We start from the raw sequence: 14,383 nt of genomic DNA on the forward strand, positions 1-14,383 counted from the left end.
GGAAGCTTCTTCGCCTGTGGGAGGATTCAGGGGAGCAAGGGAAAACACAGGCCCTGACGAGAGCTCACAACTGCCCCCGTACCCAGCCCCCTCATCCTTACCCTTCATCAGAGATCTTCGGTAAAGGGACATGAAGGCCAGAAGTGGTTTCTTGAGGGGTGTATGGTAAGAACATACTGCATGGAGTGTAAGGGCTGAGATGTTGTGACTAATTATCTCGTAGAAGATCCGTATCTGAGTAAGTGTTACCATTCCAACATCTGAGATGGAGTAAGGAGACCTGCCACGTGGCTGTTCAGACAAAGGCCAAGCTTCCAGACTTTACCAGCTGCCAGGACAGAGGCCCTTTCTTCCCCTGGCAGCCTCCCTCCCCTCCGGGAGATTCACATGTGTCAAAAGGGGACAAGCAAACACCGACACCGAAGCTTCGCGCTGAGCATCTTGTGCGGCCAGCAGCAGGAGTCCTCTCCTTGGTGTGGGGTCCCTGAAGTAATGAGACGCAGCTTAAAAAACAAGCTTTAATCAACCTCGTAAAAAGTGTTCTTGTAATAGAACTTGGATAGGCCCACTTGCCCTGCAGGTTGCAGGTGATGGTTTCACATTTCCAGGTTCGGGGGCAGGATGGTCTCCGGAGGCCAGAGGTGAGTGCCTGTACAGATGCTTGGCGGGGCGGGAGGTAGGTGCACAGATGGACCAGGTCCTCCATTTAACGGGTGCTCTGCAGCTCCAGCTGGCGGTATACCCTTGAGATATACCACTGTCAAGTAGGTGCTCCAAGGAAGTCAGCCCAGAGGAAAGATCCTCACACCCGAGAGCCCTGCGCCCTTCCTCTCAACCACTGCCGCCTTCGAGCAGGACCAGGTCGAGGCAACAAGTGCACTTAAGTCTGCCCTGAAGGGCTGCCTCGTTCAAATCACATCGATAGGCACAGCTTCTGAATTCAGCAGGACATGGAGGAGGCAGGCATGACCTGGCTGAAGCTTTAAATGATCCACCAGCCCCCGGAGTCACCAAGAACTGGTGTTTAATGATGAGGCCTCGAGGGGAAGGGCTGCCTTCCATACAGCCTGCTTAGCACAAGCCCTTCGCCATGACCTCCTCCCCTCCCCAGATTGGTGGTGTGAAGGGAGATCCGGACAGGAGGTGTGGATGCTAGACAAACATGATGCTGACTTGGAAGGCCCAAACTAGAGCACCTGTCCCTTTTTAAGAAAAGATTACAGCAAAATGATAGGGAAACTGACAGACGTAGCCCCTCAGAACGATAACCCCAGCGTGCCTGCCTGCCAGCCCCGGCCAGTGCGGCACCAACACCACCAACACGCGTGAAACAGTTCAGTGCACGCTCCCAACGAGGGCCCAGAGCGGTTCCCAACAGTGGGCCCTCTGGGCTGCTCTGAGCTGGCTCCAGCTCCCGTCACTGTCCACTGAGAAAGGCCAAGTGCCCTTTGGTGCATCTGTTGGCGTAGTGTCCTTTCTCGCCACACTGGGAACAGCAGGGAGGGAGGGAGGAGACAGAAAAAACCACCGTTTTTAAATGCAATTTTCAAGTAAGGTCACACCCACCAAATACCAGGTTAGGGATGGGACTCTGCAATTCTCAGTGGTACAGACTTTCATTCAAACATGAAGGAAAAGGAGCTCCAAAGTACAGTGGCCCAGAAACTCCAGCAACTCAGCAGATGGAAGAGCAGCTGCAGAGCCAGAGGACAATCTGCGAGCACAGCAGGGAGAGCTCCTGCAGGCCTGTCCACGGAAGGTCTCATGGTGGGTGGCAGGACGATGAGAATCCCGTGGCACCAGAGCTCCCCCACCTGCCTGGGGACCAAGCCCCTCTGTATGGCTGGCCAGTCACTTACCTTTCTGAGGCACTCTTCTGGAGACAGGAGGCAACAACTTGAGAGAAGCCACCAGGCTCCTCCCCCCAACCCGGGGACTCACTGCCATGGACACAGGGTGGGCTGCACCCAGTTTTCCCTCCTGGCTCCTGCATACTTGCCTAAGCTACCCCAGGGACAGGTTTGTTACAGGATCAGAGAGATGGGACAATGGTTAGACTTGGGCGAACAGACCCAGAGCATCACTTCAAAAATCTAGCACTGACTCTGACTTATCTTGGCTCTGATTCTCCAGGCCCTTCCTTAGCTTCTCTTCATTCATTCTTGTCACTCAGAAAGCAGAGGGGATTTAAAATGTTGAACAGCAGCCTCAAGCACTGACCAGGGGGTTGGGAGGAGACAGGAGGGGGCACCCACCCAGGGCCCTCGCAGTCCTGACCTCCTCGGCCTCGGGCCCAGATCTCCAGCCTGCTCTGTCTCCTGACCCCGCAGGCCCCATGTTCTCAAGTCGGCCTGATCTGTAGGTGTGACTACGTGGATGAGTGGCCCGTGTAGCTGCCAGCTGGCCCTAACACCGAAGAGATGAGCAGAGGGAAGCACTGACCGGGCCCCTGCTCACAGCACCTGGCATGTCCATCGGCCTCCACAGCTGATCCTGGAGAACCCAGGATTCCCACAAGGTGCCTATAATGTCGACTATGAAGTGCGCGTGGTGAGAAGAGGTGGTTAGGTCCCGGCTCCACCTAAGTTCAGGACGCAGGAGAGCTTGCTGCTGAGGGCGGGGGCCAGGACGCCAGCCACACTGCCTCCGAACACCTGCGTTTCCTCGGACTTGCGAAGTGACTGGTCAGAGGCACAGCCCCCTCTCCGTACTCTCCTCACCTGGTGGGGCTCAGGCTCAGAAACCTGAGGCCTTTAGTGGTTTGGGGCACCTGCCGTCCCCTCCCTGCGGAACACAAACCTCTCCTGGGAAAGAGTGCGAGCACTCTGTGTTTCACCCTGCTCTGTGTCTGACGGCTGTGGGAAGCGGCTCAGCGTTTCCTGAGGGAAAGTTCTGGGAACAATTGAAGCTAAGCATACACCTCCTGACTTGAATCTTCTACTTGGAGGCATGGATGCTGCTGTCGGGCGAGAGCTCACAGATGTCTAAGTGTCAGATTCAGCACTGTTTTTAGCAGCAAAAACTAAACTGCTACCAACAGAGAACTGGTAAAGTAAACTGCAGTTCTGTACACACCCAGTGAAACAGATTTACGTTTACCGGCACAGAATGATCCACAACATGTTATCGAAAAAAAAAAAGACTATACAGGACATTATACATCCCAGGGCCCTATTTGTATTAAAATATATGTTCCTTGTGCTCGTGTGAATAAAAGTTTGGCACCGCAGTTCTCCGTGTGGGGTCCCCTGTGGGGTGTGAAGGAGCACCAAAACCAAAAATCGTGACAACACAGCACATTCCGTGACAACACACGGAATCAAGTGGCTGTTTTAGGGAAGGTGGGAATAGGGACAACACTCTGCACCCAAAACATCTGTGTGTCATCTAAATGTTTTTACCAAAAGGGTGTACTAACTTTGTATTTTGTCTCATAATCCCCAAATCTGAAGTTTTTGTGGCCTAGTTCTATTATCAGTTATTTCTGCTGACTTCCTTCAGTGGTGGTGGTTTCTTTCTAGGTTTTGTGATTTTTAATTATGAACTCATTCTTCAGAACTCTAGCTGTGGGAATGAGATGTGGTCGGGTTGAGAATAAATTCCTTGTAGAGCCAGGCACCAGGGACCCACATCTGGGGCTGTTTCAGATCGGAAAACCCAGTTTACAGCTTTCCAGAATATGTGCAAACTCATGAAGGGTCCCCTGGTGACTATAAACTCTCAAGGCACTTACCTCCCCGCCTTTCCATCCAGAGCCAAGAATGAGACAGGTTTTTTAGTAGGTTTTGAAAAAGTTTACCCTTTCCCTCAGGGGTGTGTGTGTGTGTGTGTGTGTGTGCTGGGGAAGAGGGTGAGTTCTAATCTGTTTTCTTCCTGTGTGGGCTTAAAGCTTTGTCCCCCTTCCCTTGGGGATGCCCTTGCAGGATGTGAGGACATCCAGAGGCTTCAGGGCCTACTCCCTTCCCTGGGACTTGTGCTTCTACTTTATTACCAGCCTCTCTTTCCCGCAATCTCCATCCTTTCATTCAACAGCATGTGTGATCATTCAGTTGGCCTTGGTGTGTCGTGGAAGGAAGCAGGATGGTCTCCAGCCCACCAGGGTAGCCCATTTTCACTCTTACAGTCCAGAAACAAAGATACTACCATTTTTCAAAATGAACTACGCAGGGAATGAGGGCACAGCCCCGCCCCGCCCCCCAGCCCTGGGACTCACCTTGTAACAGGTGACCTGCTCCAGCGGCCGGGGTCCCCGGTTGCCTGCGCTGCTGTTTTGACTCTGCATGACCCCGATGACCTGCGGGGCTCTCTGCTGATTGGGAGAAGAGTTCTGACTCGTTAACTGGATCAAGGAGGACGACCTTTGTAATGGCGGATTGTTACTTTGCTGGAAAGAGTTACACAACACGGTTTTACTGCGGAAAACACGTGCACGCAGACTACCAATGGGGACAGGAGAAAAGAGGGCGGGACTGCTCCCGCACGACCAGCAGGAAGAAGGGCTTCCGTGGTGGCCCTGCTCAGGAGAGCAGGCAGGAAAGAAACATCTGGTGATGATGGCAGGAGCCGCTGCCCGAAAAACACCATGCAGACACACAAGAACGAAAAATAAAAGTAGAAAACAAAACACCAAAGAGACGAGGAGGTCTCTGGGGCAGCAGGGCGAGGGCATGAGCAGGCCTTACTTTTGTTTCTGAGGTTCTAGCTTCAGGTCAGGATGAACGCTTGGTTCAGCCAGATGTTTAGCAGCCTACACGGCGAGCAACAGTCACAGAAAAACAGTTGGGAGGCTGACATGCTGACCCGCGGTCTAGGGGCTGAGAGGGCCCTCCACTAGGGAGTCATGTGAGCAAGGGGGACGGGGGCTCCTGGCGTGGGGACTGGACAGCTAGGCCACCTCCCAACCAAGAGGCTTCCTGGCTCTGGCCCCCGTAAACAGGAGCAGTGAGCTAGAAACCCCCAGGTTGTCACAGCTGCTCCTGCACCAGGAATTCTGGCTTTGCAATGAGGTCTGAGTTACCCCACAACCACCTGAGGGTGGGGCTCAGTGCAACACGCCCTCCTGGCTCAGCCTGTAGCACTCAAGGATGGACAGGGCTCTGGCAGTGGGCTCAGAGTTCAACCAAGTAAAAGGTAAGGATGCAAGATCAGTAGGCGGGGGTACTCAGCCTGTTGAGACCCTGCTTAGCGCACCCGGCCAGCCTTTCTTCTGGGCCCCCAACCGTCCACTCCCATAACCAAAGCCAGGGTGCCCTTGGTTTGTGGGGGGTGGGGGGCTGCATGTGTCTCTGGCATCTCTCCCTCTCAAGCTTGAGACGATCAGCCCATTGCTGGGTTGTGGGACCCCCTTGTCTAGGAAGGTGGAGCCAGCAGTCCTTCAGCGCTGTTGCCAGCCCACCCTCCCTGCCAGGAACCTCCACACGGGGCAGCAAGGGCACTGACACAGGCCGGAGACCCGGTCAGCCCCAGGCCTGCCCCCAGGCTGCTCCTGCCCAGCTGGGGGACTTCAGACGAGGCCCGCCCTGAGGACTCGGTTTCCCTGTTTATAAAGGGACGGGCTGGAACCAGAAGCACGAGCAGCAGGCCCGCGGCGCCCATGCCGCCCTCCACTCCGGCTCCCGAGGGGGCGCGCTGAGCCACTCGCCAGGCCGGAAGGGAAGAGAAGCCACACGGGCGCTGGGCTCTAGCAGACAGCGCTCCACCTCTCGAGGGAGATGCAAACGGGAACTCAGGGTGATTCCCCTCCTGTCCCACCCCCTCCCCTGCCTCTCACACGTCGCCAGCCGGGTCTGGCCGACTGCGCACCGGGACAGGCACGGCTGGGGCATGGTACCTTTGTCGGAGGCTGCGTCTGCTGTGGCAGTGGGGGCTGCTCGGTGGTTCCCATTGGCAGTTCAAATCGAGGGCTGGTCACCCCGCAGCCAGAGGAGAGGACAACAAGGGGAGGGGAAGAGGGGATGAGAGAGGGGCCAGGCCAGGCAGTGTTCTCAAACTCTGGCCCTGGGAGATCACAGGCAGCCTCTGCCCAGGCACAGAGCAACACGCCTGGATGTGGGGTGGGCGCTGGCTCTCAGCCCTGCCCCGAAGCCTCGCGAAAGAGGCTAGAAGAACGGACTCATCTGGACTCAGACCCAGCTCTGCTCCCACCTAGCTGTGGGACCTGCAAGTGCTGCTTCCCCACAACACACACCCTTTCCTGAGGGTCTAGTGCAGCTGCCGGACCACCTCCAACAAGACACACTCCCTGGCTCTCATCTAGGGAGTGGGGCCAAGTCCGCAGCACCCGTCACCTGCCCACTGTGTGGCAGTGACCGGGATCCTGTGCTTCTGTGCAGGTGTCACTGGGGTGGATGGAAGCAGCCCGGGGACTGGGGACGACGACACTACTCTGCAGTCCCAGAAGTCTGACTCCACAACCACCCAAAGTGACAGATGTGCACCAAGGCCTAGGAAAGGAGCTCTGAGCCCTGCCGGGCAAGGAAAACCCAGCTTCGGGGGCCACGGACCTGCCCTTGACCAGCTGCCTCCCCTGCTACCACATGACCCTGGCCAGTGGCTGAGCTCTGAGCCTCAGTGTTCTCGTGTGAAATGGGGACATTCTCCATTCTCTCTCTTTCTCTCTCTCTCTCTCTCTCACACACACACACACACACACACACACACACACACGAAGAGCTATGTGGACCAGTGTGTGTGGAATCTCAAGGTCACTGCCTCCACAGAGGACGCCCCCAAACCGAAGTCTCCTTCCTTCAGGGCACAGGTTCTTAACCAGAGGTCCCTGAGTGACATGCCAAGACGTGAGGTTTCCTGGAGCACGGAGGCCAGCTTTTCTCAGATCTATGACCCAGGAAAGCTTAAGTGCTGGGCTCGGCAGAGCCACCTTTGAGCTCAGGGAGCAGCGGCAGCCCCAGGCCCTGTGGTGACACCATGCAGTGATCAAAGCCCAGGTGGACCCGGGGAAGATCTAGAGGGCAGCAGGGCCTGGGGCAGGAGCAGGGTGGGGGAGTAGGGTCTGGCTACTCACTGCATGAATTTACAGGAGGGCCCCTCCGGGCAGAATCCCACGAGGTAATTCACACAGATGACTCTCCGCGTGTGTCGGTGCCTGCAGAGGGGACCTGCGGAGCCAAGCGTCCGGGACACTCAGACGCCCTGCTTCGGGGGATGCCCTCGTGCCCCTGGGCCAGTTGGAGCCCTGCCCACACCACTGCCGGGGACGAAGAGAGCAAGAGCAGGGCTCCAGATGCGGGCTCTGCCTCGTATCCATTCAGGGGGGACACAGGCAGGGCCCACGACCCCTTCAATGGTAGTTTCCTTATGGAAAATGCGGGAGAGAAGGCAGTCCACGCGGGAGGTCTGGGAGGCTCAGGTGAGCTGAGGGTGTAAAAAAGCCTCACTAGCCCCAGATGCCTAACCCCGGGTCTTACTGGAACAGGTGGGACAGGTAGAGAGGGTCGTGTGGGCAGAGGAAGAGAGGACTGGCCTCTTGCTGGGGGGGCCCAGCCACCCCGACACCTACCATGCTTGCAGAAGCCACGGTCGTACCAAGGGCAGTCCTTGATCTTGGACTCGGGGTCGATGTGCAGGAAGGGGCACTCCTTGTTGCTGCATTCCCCTGCAGGGAAAGCCCGACACGCATCCACCTGGGGCAGCTCGGGGAGAGCTGGACTCAGACCGCCTCAGCTTTCCTCAAGGCTGGGGCCTGCTGTGTGGCAGAGGGCCAGGTGCTTCTGGTGTCCCTCCTGGCCTGGAGAGTCCTGAGCCCCAGGGCAGTGTCGCGGAGCCTCAGTCTCCTGACCTATACGTGGACTGTGTTCGTGACCTGTACTTAGTGCTTCCCTCTCACATGTCCATGCTGCCTTGAAGGGCAATGACCCAGAGCCAGGCACAGGGTACACACTCATCAAATAACTCATGGCTCTACCCCTTACCTAAACGGGGTGCCCTGGGCACTGTGGGGGGCCCAAATGTGCAAAGGCACCAATTGAGTCCAGGAAATGACTGGTCTACTCTGATCAGCCCTTCACATCTACGAGCTGGGACGGGGGGAAAGGTCTGAGGATTCTGCCTTTCAGGACAAAAGTAGGGAAGACTTGGGAACTCGAGGCTGGATCCCTGTGGTCGAGTGCGATGGAGCCTTTGTGATGACAGCTCCTCTCGGGAGCAACCAGCCCAGCCGGCCAAGAGCATCTGTCACCCAACTAAGGGACCGTTCGCCCGGCTGGGCGGTGGCGCCACCTCCACGCTTGCCCTCCCCGACCCACGTTACACATGAAAGGCCAGTCTGATTGCTGCTGGTCAGAGAAAACACAAACTCCTTCCCAGACGCACCAGAAGTCCCTGTGGGGTTGAGCCTACCCCTCCCCGGGCTCCTCCTCCCCCAGCCATGCTGGGACCCCAGCTGTGCCCCCAGTGACCGGCCCCTTCTCGGCCTTCCGATCCCAGCTCCGCTCTCACCTCCTTAGAGAGACCCTCCCTGACCATTCAGCCTAAAGGACACTGTGGTCCTCGTGTGGTCCCATCGCTGTCTGTCTCCTTCAGAGCACTTCCTGCACGTCATTCCCATCTTTGTCTCACTAGTGTCAGCGGCCTCCTCCCCTGGGCCGCTAGGGCAAAAGCACCATGGGCCAAGGACTGGGTCTGTCCTGTTTACTAGGACCCTGACTTGTTTCACAGGTGACAGAACTGCAGACCGTGCATGCGCACCAGGCCAGGCTCTGTCGGGAAAGGGCAGGCGGGGCGCATCAGAGCATCGGGGGGCTGCGGGCCCAGCAGACACGAAGGAACCCAGGCCAGCCTGCAGAGGTGCCCTTAAGAGTCTGCCCAGGAGGGCTGGCTCCCACCTTTGGTCCAGATGGGAGATGGCTCCCATGGAAAGGGGATGCCCCCTTCTGGTGCCGGTTCCAGTGCTGGTATGGGTGGGGCGGGGCTGGGAAGCCTGGGTCCTATTTCTGACCCTCTGTGCTTTGACTTCACAGCTTACACTACCTCTACAAAACAAAAAAAAAAAGCTACAACTACTGTTAATAAACTGGCGGGCCACACCTGTTGGGCTGCTGGGATAATTACCGTCTCCTGATGACAGTGCTCTGAAAGCGTGCTGCACGCCCAGCCCTGCCCAGCCCCCCATAGAGAGTAGAGCTGGGGTCCAGAGCCCACCCCCATCCTGACCAACAGGGCCAGCTGAGGTTGCTGGGCACGGCCTAAGGTTGTGAAGCCGGAGAGCTGGGAGAGGGCAGAAAGCGCGGGCACAGCAGCAGCTGCTTCTCCCCTCTGGGTCTCAGGTCTGGGTGAAGCCTCCCCGGGGCTCCCGAGGCCGGGCGTCTGCTTACCGAACTTGGAGTAGAAGTAGCACTCGGGCATCTTGGTCATGTCGTACTCGTGCAGGAACTCGCACTGGTCCCCCTTCTTGCACAGCCCGCGCAGCCAGTGTTTGCACACAACGGTCTTCTCGCCACTGATGTGGCGGAATGGACACATGCCCCCTGCCGAGGAAGTGGGGGCTGTGAGGAGGGCTGGGGGGCCTTCACCCCACACGTCCCTCGAGTACCCGAGAGCGACATGTCCTGGAAGTGGGGTCTGCCTTGGGCAGAAGGCCATGTGATTTCAGGCAGTACAGAGCCACACATCTTAAGTCTGAGTACTTATTTTATGTCAGCGCGTTCTGGAAAAACCTAAAACATCGAATCATGGTATCACAGACATCACCGTTAAATGGAAGCTTAACAAGCCTAAGGGTGGTGGGAGAATGAGCTTCTTTCTTTTTTTTTTTTAAGATTTTATTTATTTATCTGACAGAGACACAGCGGGAGAGGGAACACAAGCCGGGGAAGTGGGAGAGGGAGAAGCAGGCTTCCCACTGAGCAGGGGGCCCGATGCGGGGCTCGATCCCAGGACCCTGAGATCATGACCTGAGCCGAAGGCAGACGCTTAATGACTGAGCCACCCACGAGCCCCAAATGAGCTTATTTCTTAATGAATTATAGCTCTAGTGATACATAGACATGACAAAAAACTGTAGCGGTAGTAAAGGAAAGACTGGGGTTTGGGAAACATAACCCTTTATAAAAAAACAGAAGGTAGAGAGGCCCACCAGCAGAAGCCTGGACTCCAAGTGGGTTCCACTTCTAGTTATGAGTGCCCACTTAGCATCCAGGAATTAAGAAAGAAAATCAACTTCGGACCTGAAGAAACACATTGTATATAAACTGGGGGAGGTCTCCTTTCTGTAGCAGGACCTGAGCGATCAGCCACCAGATGGGACAGAGCCATACCCTCAGAAACTCCTATTTCTAACTTGTGACCTGGCGGGACCACTGGGAAGGCCCAACCACAATGAGGTTGTGACGGAAAGACCTAGACCAGCCCTTTCTAACAGAACTTTGCAATGATGTTCTATATCTCTCCCGTCTAATATGGCAGTCACTGGCCGCATGTGTTAACTAACTAGTAGCCACATGTGGCCAGTGGCTACTAGTTAGTTAACATAGACACAGCCACAGTGCCCTGTGTTAAGGCCAGCTGTCTGACAGATGGTGGTGGGTCAGAAGGCCAGATTTACTGAGCACAGACATGGGAAGAAGACCAGGAGCCCAGTGGGAGATGATATTGCAACCAGACAGCCCCAGGTCAACCTGGTCGGTCTACCTGGCAGGTCTATCGTTTCCGTGGGAAGTGACTGGGTTATAGAACCAAACTTGCCAAAATCATCCATTAAAACCACCCCCTTGCTCTAATTCTGTGCTCCCTACTCACTGATTAAAATTTAGTTTCCAAATAAATTTGCTTGCAGGAAGAAAAATGCCCAGACCTATACCTGGCATCTCAGCTCCCACCCAGCAGTCTGTCTCATCAATTAGTGGATAGTCTGGTTCCAGCAGCCTCTGTTGGAGCCTGGTTAGTATGAACAAGGCTCCACAGGACAGACTACTGTAGGGGTTTTTGATGACATGATACAGAGGACAGTGAGCCTGTGTAGACTGTAGAAGCAGAAAGGCTTGGGTTCAGACACTGGCTCAGCCACTCGCTAACTCTGCGATCTTGAAAAAGCTCCTGAACACCTCAGTGCTTGGCCTCCTTTTTTTTTTTTTTTTTTAAAGATTTTATTTATTTATCTGAGAGAGAGAATGGGAGACAGAGAGCATGAGACGGGAAGGGTCAGAGGGAGAAGCAGATCCCCCACCAAGCAGGGAGCCCGATGTGGGACTCAATCCCGGGACTCCAGAATCATGACCTGAGCTGAAGGCAGTTGCTTAACCAACTGAGCCATCCAGGTGCCCAGTGCTTGGCCCTTCTGTCCATGTCACAGGTCAGCTCATGGCCACAGGCAAAGTGAGGTGAGGAGGCAGACTCAGAGTAGGGTTCCATCCCATGTTGTAGGTTTCGGGCAGAATACCCACTCATGTTCCTAGCCTGTCCAAAGCACAGTAATTTCATCTAGGGACACTGCTAGTCTGCAGAAAGCAATGCAAGCCAGAGGCCTAATGGCCTACGAGTCTGCTGGGGGGCAGGGTGATGGAAAGCACCTCAGGAGGAATGTCGGGGAGCCAGGGGTTTCTTACCTTTACCACAGGCAGCTTTCAAAAAGAATTCACAGACAGCAGCCCCCGACTCTGCAGGAAGGAAAGGAGAGGCATCAAAGTGAGGTGTGCCTGGGGACAGCTGAAGACATGGGGAGGGGACCCAGTTTGCCTTTGACCCGTGAAGGGTTCAGGGTACAGGGAATAGACTGGCAAAAAAATGCAAGGCCTGGCAAGTACAAAAAAAGCTGCTCATTTTGGTCACTCCCTGCAAAATGAGACACCTATGTTGAGACCAGTCATTCTGAGAGCCTCCTGTAAGCGAGATGCTTTCAAGGAGTTAGGAGTGGGTGTGGGAAGGATGGGGTACAAGATCACAGAAGTTAATTACCCCCAGTTCGGACTCGGACCTTCCAGAGGGCTAATTCATGGGTCTTTGAACATGAGGCAGAGGGAGGGAATGAGCTCACAGGAAACACAAACAATCGAATGGGGACTCTGAGGAAGGGACAAGCGCCTCAGAGGTGCTATTCTGGAGGGAAGAGCATAATGGAAGACACAGAGGCAGAACTCTGCCTGTCCAAGATCTAGTTCATGGTGGCGCAACACAAACACACAATTATTAAAGGTGCAGTCTTCCGCTTCTGCAGAGGCAGCCCGTGCAGGTGAGGTGAGCGATGGAACAAAGGCTGAGTGTGGTATCAGTCAGTGACTCCAGGGGGCAAGGCTTTGCAATGAGCCCAGGAATTCACTCGCCATGGCTGCTAGAATAAATGGTCCGTGGCTTCACAGACAGTTTTCTCTATCAGCAAGCATGTTAGAGTTGCTGAAAATCCACCAACAGCATCTTGGAAAGCCAGTTTCATACCTCTCTTCGCTAACTTGCAGGAGATTCCTTGGATTCTCGGAAGCAGGCAGATTTTGCTAGGATAAACTTAAGGCTGTCAAGAGGGTATCACTCATTTGCATCTCCAAAAGCTTAGAAAGCCAAAAAGTTGTCACTCATTTGCATTTCAAAAAGTTGAAAAAGCCTTATAGTAAGGAAAGCATCATAGAAGAGTATTTCTGGGCTCTTCTCAGAGGTTTGCTTCATTCCTTGAAGCCAGAAGTCCATAATCCTGGGGCCTGGGTCTCAGGCGGATAGGTTAAGAGTATGCCTTTAGGGGAGAACTGAAAATTCTTCCCAAAACAAGATGACAGTGAAGTGCCAGGACAAAGGAGAAAGGGTTGTGGCCTCCCAGGGCTTTAACACACTGAACTAGCTCATGGGCTGGCAGAGTGCTGAGGGTGCCTACCAAGTCTGAGGCCCAAGCCAGGGCAGCACCCGTGGCCAGGCATGTCCTTGACTCTCCTTAGAACAGGTATGTGGGCCCCTTGCTACTGCACCTGCCTTCACAGACTCAAGTCTGTGCGGTCCCATGCTGGAGAAAGGTGGGTGGGAAGGAGCTGCCCTGCATGGATGGTTCCATGGCCTCAGGCTAATGCCATCAACACAAGGAAAGGCCACATGTGCAAAGGTGGATGTGCATGCACAAGCAGGAAGTGATCACGTGTCGAGGGGTCAGCAGCTGCTTATGCGTATCATAGAGATGCAGGTGGTGTGTGTATAAGATAAGGTTGCCAGAGGTATGTCACGTGGGTAGAAGCAATATCTCACAGAGAAGCGTCAGCATGAGTGGGACAACTCTGGTCATGTGTGCATGAGAAGTGTGGCCACTTGACGGGAATGAAGCTGCAGGGAGGCTCTGCCAGGCCACCGACCAGCGGGAGAACGGGGGGCCTCTGGCAGTTATGGGACATGGCACAGGGAACTGCGGACTGAGCCAGTCAAGAACACTGGAGAGCTCACCTGGCTCCACCATGTACCAAGTCGCCAGGGACCAAGTGGTCTTCGGCAAGTCCCTTCCCCCACCCAGGCCTCAGATGCCCCATCTGTGGATTGAACACAAGGACCTCTAAGCTTTAATGGTACAACGTTAGACTTCAAGTGTGTCCAGAAAGGAGAGAAGAGAACTGCTAGTTTCTTTTAAAGTGCTAGACACCCACCTAAGTTGGCTGGAGGAGCTATCATCTGAAGGTGGAGAATGAAGGGAGCTCAAGCAGCTGCCCAGGTAGGATGAATGGCCCAGAATTGGGGTCCAGAGGAAAAGTGAGGGATAGGCTCCCAGGAGTGCACATCCTAGAATGGAGCTTGAGAATCTACCTGGGAATCTCCTACAGAGAGGAACAGGTGGGTCTTCCTCCAGCAAGACTCCTCCAACCGCCCAGTTTTGATGAAAGCAAGGAGAGGGTGCTCAAAGTGGGGGGCTGGAGATGAAAAGGGGGAATATCTATTTTCTTTTAGTTAGGGGAGGGAAGTAATTTCCAATCCGAGACACCCGCGTTCATTCAAGACCTATTTGAACAGCCAGACATGGTCCTGCCCTCCTGAAGGCTGTATTAGAATAGTCCCAGGGGTTCAAAGACTGGAGAAAGGGGGACTCCCGACTCTGAATGGAGGAAGGGGGTCCCAGGATGGGTGGGGGAAGGGGTTCCACCACCGATGGGGAGAAGGTCCGGGACCCAGGGAGAGGGCGTCCCGAACCGAGGGGGAGGGGTCCCGGGGCTGAGTCGGTCGCGCCCCTCGCCCGCAGCCCCGGCCCCGCGCTCACTGTCCATGCCGGGGAAGGGCAGCGGCTGTGCGCCGAGCTGCTGCTCCACTGCGATCTCCAAGTCGAACTTGATGTGGTCCACGCTGGCGATGATTTCCTGCATGGCGGCGGCGGCGGCCACACCGGCCCGACTACCCCTCAGGTCCCTCGCCGCCCTCACACCTCTACCCGCCACCCGCCCCGCCGCACACGGTCCTCCGCCTCGTCTTGCCT

The 14,383-nt window shown here is 55.4% G+C and overlaps 1 protein-coding gene across 4 annotated transcripts; it reads right to left on the reverse strand.

The window, feature by feature from the left end:
• Positions 1-482: 482 nt before the first annotated feature.
• On the reverse strand, positions 483-14,375 carry CPSF4 (cleavage and polyadenylation specific factor 4). Of its 4 annotated transcripts, none has more exons than XM_021680219.2 (8): positions 14,171-14,375; positions 11,562-11,612; positions 9,333-9,485; positions 7,520-7,615; positions 7,025-7,118; positions 5,831-5,903; positions 4,214-4,306; positions 483-1,486 (listed from the first exon to the last, which is right to left on the reverse strand). In XM_021680219.2, exons 1-8 carry the CDS (start codon positions 14,271-14,273, stop codon positions 1,418-1,420), a joined length of 732 nt encoding a protein of 243 aa, XP_021535894.1. In that variant the 5' UTR covers positions 14,274-14,375; the 3' UTR covers positions 483-1,417. The 4 variants fall into 4 exon arrangements, with proteins under 4 accessions (XP_021535894.1, XP_021535893.1, XP_044771654.1 ...); XM_021680218.2 differs by having other exon boundaries at positions 4,214-4,309; XM_044915719.1 differs by having other exon boundaries at positions 4,214-4,384.
• Between the last annotated feature and the right edge of the window lie 8 nt (positions 14,376-14,383).

The sequence above is a fragment of the Neomonachus schauinslandi genome, chromosome 5 (assembly GCF_002201575.2).
Source record: "Neomonachus schauinslandi chromosome 5, ASM220157v2, whole genome shotgun sequence".
Classification (NCBI taxonomy): Eukaryota; Metazoa; Chordata; class Mammalia; order Carnivora; family Phocidae; genus Neomonachus; species Neomonachus schauinslandi.